This window comes from Humulus lupulus, chromosome 7, assembly GCF_963169125.1.
Source record: "Humulus lupulus chromosome 7, drHumLupu1.1, whole genome shotgun sequence".
NCBI lineage: Eukaryota > Viridiplantae > Streptophyta > Magnoliopsida > Rosales > Cannabaceae > Humulus > Humulus lupulus.
This window is the reverse complement of record NC_084799.1, coordinates 142,301,178-142,309,926: the sequence shown is the minus strand read 5'-3', so window position 1 is coordinate 142,309,926 and position 8,749 is coordinate 142,301,178. Positions and strand designations below refer to the sequence as shown.

At 39.3% G+C, this 8,749-nt stretch overlaps 1 protein-coding gene across 1 annotated transcript; it reads left to right on the top strand.

The window, feature by feature from the left end:
* The first annotated feature begins 7,205 nt into the window (after nt 1–7,205).
* Nucleotides 7,206–7,763, top strand: LOC133792245 (uncharacterized mitochondrial protein AtMg00310-like). The gene has a single exon (XM_062230153.1). It carries the CDS (start codon nt 7,206–7,208, stop codon nt 7,761–7,763), a length of 558 nt encoding a protein of 185 aa, XP_062086137.1.
* The last annotated feature ends 986 nt before the right edge of the window (nt 7,764–8,749 follow it).

Below are 8,749 nucleotides of genomic sequence, written 5' to 3'. Positions count from 1 at the left end.
TTATCTGATTAGGGTGCGGAGCCCAAAGTGTGACTCACTCATCTGATTAGGGCTACAAGCCCCAGCATGATTACCAAAATCTTAAAGTGTTAATCATTCATTTGATTAGGGCTACAAGCCCCAGTATGATTACCAAAATCATAAAGTGTTATTCACTCATCTGATTAGGGTGTAGAGCCCAAGTGTGTGACTTGATTGTCACTTATCTGAGTCACATATTTTGAGATGGACACATTAGCCATATATGCTCTTTATGACTTGATAGTCATCTATACAAAGGGTCGGGCCCATAAGTCATCTATACAAAGGGCATGACCCATAAGTCAGCTATACAAAGGGCAGGGCCCACAATCATTATTTGGACGTATTTGCATGCATGAATAGGGTTATTATTGCTAGGCATGCCTATTATGATTTAGTAACATGTTATTACTGTTCATGAGCATATTAAGTTTTCTTGCTGAGCTTCGGCTCACGGGTGCTATGTGGTGCAGGTAAAGGCAAAAGAAAGCTGGACCATCCTTGAGTTGGAGAGCTTAGGTGACGATGTGTGCATATGCAGCTGCTCGACCACCATGGCCGAGGGTTTAAAGAGGAACTAGGATTAAACCCTATTTTGCCGCTTAGGTCGGCTGGTTGTAAATATTTTACAGTAATTAACCTTTAAATTATATTTTGGGATCCAAATGTATAAAGTAAATGTTTTAGTGAAGCGTTGTATCTTTAACAAAAAAATTTAACCCTAAACTAGTAATCACACTTGGTTACATGATTATGGCCGAATGACTCAGTTAGCGAGTTTAGCACTGTTTAAAATGCACAACGTTACGGTCCCTGGGTAGTAGGACGTTACAATGATAGACCTGACAAGGGTAGCGACATTGATGGGGGAGGTTGAGAAGCTCCTAACGAATGGTTTCATTTGAGAGGCCCAATACCCAAAGTGGTTGTAAAATCCGGTGTTGGTCCCAAAACCTAATGGGAGTTGGAGAACATGTATTGACTTCTTCGACCTCAACAAGGCCTGCTCTATGGATTGCTTTTCTTTGCCAAAGATTGATCAGCCGGTGGATGCCACTTTCAGGTATAAGCTCTTCATCTTCATGGATGCCTATTCATGTTAGAACCAGATCTCCATGCAAGTCGTTGATTAGGAGTACACCGGCTCCCTAACAGACAAAGGTGTCTACTACTTCAAAGTGATGTCTTTTGGCTTGAAGAACACTGGAGCCACATACCCAAGCGCTAGCGACATACAAGATGTTCAAAAACCAGCTTGGTCAGAACATGAAAATGTATGTGGACGACATGCTAGTGAAGTCCAAAATAGCCCCTGACCATGTGAAATATTTAGTGGAAGCATTATATGTCCTCTGCAGATTTGGGATGAACCTGACTCCCAAAAAATGTACATTTGGGGTAGCCTCTAGGAAATTCTTGGGATTCATTGTCAATGTTCGAGGAATTGAGGCAAATCATGAGAAGATCAGGGCCCTGATCGAGATGCTATCTCCTAGAGGGCATAAGGACGTACAAAGCTTGACTGGTCAGATGACAGCTCTTAACCACTTTGTTTTTTAAGGCTACCGACAAGTGCATCCCATTCTTCAACACCCTCTGAGGAGGTCAGAGGTTTGAATGGATGGAAGAATGTGAGCAGACATTCCAGCAGCTTCAGGCGCACATGGAAAACCCCCCAATTCTATCAAAGACTGTGGATTGAGAACCATATAACCTCTACATGGCTCTCTATAAGAACGCCATTAGTGTTGCCCTAGTTCGCAAGGAAGGCTGCATTCAGCATGTCATACACAATGTGAGTAAAAGACCCCTCATTAAATGGCACTGATTGATGGGCCCAATAATAGGGAGTTGACACGTGGCATTACCTTTTCAAAGGTGTCGGGCCTCGAGGACGCCCATCCGTTTCAACTCAAGCACGTCCCACAAGATTACTCTTCTCGATAAATGTCTCCAATATCCGAGTACGAGTTAAGACTTGGGGGGAAAATGTTATTAGTGTTTTCACCCAGTAACACGTGTCATACATTAATAGTAACTAAATCCTCATGAAAGCTATAAAAGCCTCTTAGGGCTCGCCTAGAGATCCTCGGAAGGAAAGTCTTCCCTTTTAACCCTTGATCACCACCTCTATAGATGTATGTCCTCGAGGAAGGCTACTTCTCGAGAACTACATGCACAATATCCTCTCAAAATTACATATCCTCCAGTCAAGTCCTCCAGGCCTGTGAGACTCCTCCATCGGGCCTGGTATAAAGTGCCAAGTGTCAAGCACAACGACCTTGGACCACAAGCAACCGCCAGACATTTAGTTTTGCACGAATGGTGGTGTCGAGTCCATACAAGCGACAAGCATAATGTCTCACGATGAAACCTAACTTGGGAATATGTGTCGCTACCCCCTGACACTGTGAGGGATATGCTTCCGCAAAAGGTAGTTGGTTAAAACCTCGTAATTGGACCCATTGTGATATGCTGGGCCCACCGAGTACTAACTAATGGAATGTATTACTCATTGTTTATTTAATGCTCCATTAAGGGAGAATAATTGTAATTACTCCTCAATGGAGAATTAATTCCCTCAACCATCTATAAATATGGCGAGGTCACACATTGTAAAGGATCTCAGGTTTTTGTATTCACAACATTGCCAAAATGTTGCCTGAACAGACGCCAATTATAGACGACCATGTGTTCAATACTCGAGTAGTAGGTAGGCATGATTTTACATGATAGAAGCTTAAAATCCCCTACTGTGTGTGTCAGAAAGTGATGAAATCAAGCACGAGCAGGAGCTTGGGGGCAAATGTTGTACCCTAAAAATTATCACGAGTTTAATCACTCAACTGGGATACAATTGACAGATGAATATATGGAAAAGCAGACAAGTAGAACATCTAGCTAATAATGATGTGAGCAACTTGAGCTAGAACTTGGAAATATGACATTTAGGTAATTATCGGGCCGCCTCTTAAGATGACGATCTAGTTCAAGACATATAGTGGCCAGATCCCCCTTAGGGCACTCTGAAGTTAATCTGAACTATGGTTCGGATAATCTTTGATCACCAGTTCAATGAAGATATTCATCGTGTGGAAACCTGATCAGGACGCATATTGAAGGATCCCAAAAGACTTGGAGGCTCTTTATACGCTCATTAATGCCCCAAGCTATATTGCACATTTATCATTTATTACCAGAGAAAGCAGAAGTATATACTTTTATGCAATCATATCCTGATGTAAATGGGAATGATCTATATTAAATGTATACCATATTTATGCAGACTATTACCAAAACCTGTCTAGGAAATTCCATTATAAATATCAGGGATAATGGACAGGAAAAGGTATGGCCTTTTTGCATTACTCAAACTCTACAGAAATTGTGAGAGATGAGCAATAATATTTTCTCGTGAACTAGGTGGATTTTAACCACTGAACCACATAAAATTGTGTGTGTATGAAAGGGTTCTTATAATTTCATTGCAGTTTGCAAATAAGCACTAATATTCTTATTAGATTTCTAAATCTATTGTTGGCGAATAGCTGCATCAATAAAACCTATTCTAATCACATAATTTATCACACTAAAATGTACATTAATAATAAACACAAACAAGTTACACAATTATTTCAAATAAATTAATTGAATCATAATTCATATAAAATAATCAATTCAGATGATTTTTTAATAAAAAAACAATTAATTAAAACATAACAATAAAAATTGGGTCACTACAGCTGGTTACAAATGAAATGTGTAGTGGCTTAGAAGATAGAAGCGTGGTGGGGAAAATTATAAAGATTCTGCCACTAGAAGAATGGCCTAAGTCTGGCCACTGGCAATATGATGCCTTTGACAAGGTTCCTCGCTGTGTCAAGATGTTTACTTTTCCCTTGAAAGCTTTGAATGAAAGCAATGCCAAACAACTTGGGGAAATGGCAGGAAAGGTGTTTGAAGTCAAGAAGATTCCCACTGAAAAAAAGTTGTTAAGAAAGTACGTAAGAGTACACATAAGTTTCTAGATTAATAAAAGTATCATGGCTGGCTGTTTAATTACAGTGGAAACCGAAAAAACACTGCATACAATTTAGATTTAAGAAACTCCTCATGCTTTGCTTCCAATGTGGGAAATGGGGGCATGAAGTTAGAGGCTAGGATGAAGAAAATATAAGGATCACAAGGTTAGATGGGGAGAACCACGACCTATATGGTTCTTGGTTCCACATAGAAAACCAGAACATAACTGTTTCGACAAATACCAACCTGTGCGAAGGTTAAAACTGAGATGAGGGGAAGACAGAAAGGCAGATGGGAAGAAGAAACAACATTTGAAGGTGGTCGGGGACCGAAAAGATGTCAAAGGGGATACGAGGAGTCATGATAGGTAGGCCCATGCAGACAATGAAGAGTCCCAACACTCCATTGGCCAGTCCAAGTCGCTAGAAGTGACGGGCAAACCTCAAGCTATCGTGAACAGGCCCATGCAGCACGAGACAACTAGAAATAATTTTTTGATTGTTAATGCTAATGATGAGGATGAAAAAATTATGAGGATGAGTCAAGAGACACTTAGAGACCCTACGGCTTAAAAGAAACTTCAAGACTCTAGAATAACGACAACAGAGAGCATTAAAAAATGACATGAGGTGCACCAAACAACTAAGGAGACTAACAAAGAAGAGGTAAAAAAAATTAATGCAGATCTGGGAAAGAGAGAATCCAAACTGAAAAGTATAAGGGAAAGAATTGAGGAAAGAGGAGTGAGGAGGTGGAAGGAGATCTGAGATTTTAGCCTGGCTATGCAGGGAAGGGAAATGGAAAAGGAGAGAAGGGAAAAAATAAAATTTCTATGAAAATAAAGTTAGAAATAAAGGAATGAACCACCAAGATGAGGCAACGTGGAAGTTTAAAGGGGAAAATTAGGAAATTGGGCAGGAGGCACAACAAGATAGAAACAATGGAGACACTGTGGGGTTGGAGGTTTCTATGGTTATGGGTTCGAAATCCCCAATTACAAATTTTAGATTGGCACGTTTAATGCATTTTTTTCCCATGCAACATAATTTCAACATGAGATTGTTTTTATAAGTGAAAATAAACCCTCTAGAAAGAAAATGAATCTTAATTTTTTGAAGTATTGGGCGGTTGACAAGATTGGTCTCAACGATGGTCTACTGTTAATGTGGAATGACAGAATCAATTTTAACTTCTCGTCGTGTTCGAAGGGGCATATCACAGATAATGTGTTAGGAAAGGGTTTCTTGCCTTTGGTCTTTACTGGCTTCTATGGTAACCCAATCCAGGCTTTAAGAAATCTCTCATGGGATCTCCTCAAAATACTCCATTGGCTGAGAGAGGGAACTTGGCTAGTTTGTGGTGATTTTAATAAGATTTTTAGCAACTCTGAGAAGATTGGAGGAAGAAAGAGGTAACATGGAATGATTAATTATTTAGAAATGCAATTGATGGCTGTAATCTTATAGATTTTGGGGATGACATGCTGTAATAATCACAAAGAGAGTGGTATCATAGAGCGGCTAGACAATGGTCTTTGCAATTCTGAGTGGCTTTACCAATTCCCTTTGGCCTTGGTGAAGGTCCTTGACTGGTTGGGATTGGATCATAGGGCCTTAGTAGTCAAGTGGCATATACATGATTTGGATGACAAGTGTGGTAAGAAGAAGAGAAACTCGCGATTCCATTTCAAGGAAGCTTGGTGTGAAGAAGATAGCTGGAAGGCTATTATTGAAGATTGTTGGATGAATTTTGAAGATAGTTGCTAGAGAGTTTAAACGGAAAATGGTGAGATGTGGTAATTGCTAAGTTGGCTGGAATAACAAAAGAAAGAAAGAGATGAACAAAGAGTTATTAGAAGCGAAGAAAAAAATTGAAAGAGCTATTCTCTACAAATGACCTGGAAGTCTGGCCAGAGATTAAAAATTTGGAGAGTAAGCTTAGATGTTTGGTGCAAATAGAGGAGACTTATTGGCATCAAAGAAGTAGGGCTTTGTGGCTCAAATGGGGAGACAAAAATACTAAATATTTCCATCACAAGACTTCGGCAAGAAGGAAGAAGAATGAGATTTCTAGGTTGAATGATGACTTGGGATAATGGCAAGAAGAGGAAGGAATTGTGCTAAATATTATCTATTAGTATTTTAATGCTTTATTTCTCTCCTCTAACCTTGGTATGCCTATAGTTAATTCTGAGCTGCCTAAATGATACTATTATTGTGATAATTCTGAAAGATGAGAAACCCAAGAGGATTAAAGAATTTGGACCTGTAAGCCTTTGAAATGTAATCTACAAAATTGCATCAAAGTGTATGGCTAACAGGCTGAGAATCTCTTTGGATAGTGTTATCTCAGAATCGCAAAGTGCTTTTGTGGCGGGTAGGATTATCCATGACAATGTTATTGTGGGTTTTGAAGGATTCCATTGTATTAAGAAAGACAAGTTTAGAAATGGGTCCAAAGTGGCAATTAAACTTGATATGGCCAAGCCCTATGCCAGGGTGGAATGGGTTTTTATTGAAGAAGTTATGAGAAAGTTAGGATACAATGAGAGATGGATCAGGAAAATTATGAGTTGTGTGGAATTGGCAAGGTTCTAGTTTCTAGCTAATTGAGAAGTGAGAGAAGATGTTACTCCAGGGAGAGGGTTGAGACAAGGGGATCCTCTTTCCCCATTTCTTTTTCTCTTTTGTGTTGAGATGTTATCTAGTTTGATTCAAAGATCAGAAATGACAGGGAAGATACACAGGTTAACATTTAGGCGAAACAAAGTACATGTATCCCATCTGTTTTTTTGCAGATGACAGCTTTATCTTTTTTTAAGATAAAAAAGTGAAATTCTTGGAGTTCAAACGAATCTTAGATATGTATTCTTTGGCCTCAGGGCAATTAGTGAACTTCTCTAAATCTGAAATGGCCATGGAAAGAATGTTCCCAAAAATTAAAGGGATAATTTGGCTAATCTTTTGGGTGTGAGGGTGGTGGAGAATTATGGTAAATGTCTAGGATTACCTTCTTGTGTTTGAAGAAGTAAAAAATAGATTTTGAACTCCATAAAATATAAGTTGTGGAAGAGACTCAAAGGTTGGAAAGCTCCTCTTTTCTCAACTGTGGGAAGAGAAGTTCTCATCAAGGTAATTATTTAGGCTATCCCAACGTATTACATGATTTGCTTCAAGTTCCCTATGAAACTCATTAATGATCCCCACCGAATGGCAGCGAGATTTTGGTGGGGTTCTTCAGAAAAGAAAAAGAAGATCCATTGGTGTAAATTGACAAAGTTGTGCATGCCCAAAGAGAGGGGTCTGGGATTTATGGATCTGAGTAATTTTAATCAATCTTGGCTTGCTAAGCAGATGTGGAGGATAATCAGGAATCCAAACTCTCTTTGTAGAAATGTCCTCAAGGCTAGCTATTTCCCTAACAAAAGTATCGTGGAAGCTTCTTGTGATTATAAGGCCTCTTATGTGTGGAGAAGTTTTATGTGGGAAAAAGAGATTATTCTTAGTGAGTACAAGTGGAGAATTGGTGATGGTAATGATGTTAGAGTTCTCCAAGGCCCTTGGCTACCGAGACTGGTAAGCTTTAGTGCTTTTGAAAAACTGCACCTCCCCAATGACCTCTTTGTGATAGATTTGAAGAAACAAAATGGGGAGAGGGTTGAGAAGTTTATTCTAAACAACTTTTGTAGGGATGATTCTGAGCTTACCCAATCAGAATAGAGGTCTTTGTGACAAAATTATTTGACATTATCGAAGAATGGAGAATATAGTTTGAGAAGTGGTTACAAGGTCGCCATGAGTTTGAAAGAAAGGGCTGAGGCATCGGATATGCAAAAAATGGAATCATGGTGGAACTTTCTTTGGAGAGTTAGAGTGCCACCTAACACCTAAAACAAAACATTTTCTTTGGAAACTTAGCCATTCTTGTCTGCCTACTAACATTGTGTTCTTTTGCAGGGGTATCCATATCAATGGTGAGTGCTCAAGAAGCGATACTGGGAAGAAAGAAGACATTGTCCATGAACATTGGACATGTACAAAAGCTTTTCATATCTTGAACAAGGTTTTGGAGAGAAATCAAAATCTGCATGCATGCCAATCCCTATACCTTCCTTAACTGAATGGCTCAGACTCTAAACAAGGGGGAATTCACTCACTTTACTGTTATTATTTGGAACGTTTGGTACACAAGGAATTGCTAGATTCATGGAGAAGCAATCCTAAACATTAAAGATTTTCTTGACTCGTGTGGAACATTCATCACTAAGTACAGGAAGGCAAACTTGGAGGCTCGAAAGAAAGTGGACAGAGTTCAGATTAGATGGAAGCCCCCCCCATTGATGATATCATTTATGTCAACGTCGACGCTGACGTGAGTATCAAGTGAGGAGACCACAGCATTGGTTTGGTTGCTAGATATAGAAGAGGCATTTTCATTGTTGCTGCTAATGGTTTTGTGGACACTACTTCGGATGTCCTTAGAGCTAAGATTGCTGCCATAAGAGAAGGATTTTTGTTGGCTAAAAGACTGGGTTGTTGAAGTATCAGATTACCACTGATTGTAGGAATGCCATCTCCTTTTTAATTGAGAAGGAGACTTCCTACACTAATCTAGATGGCCTAAAGACTTTTATTTTATGATTGACAAATGACAGCAGGTATTTTGGTATTTGTTTTTCTCGTAGAGAAGCTAATAAGCTCGCTGA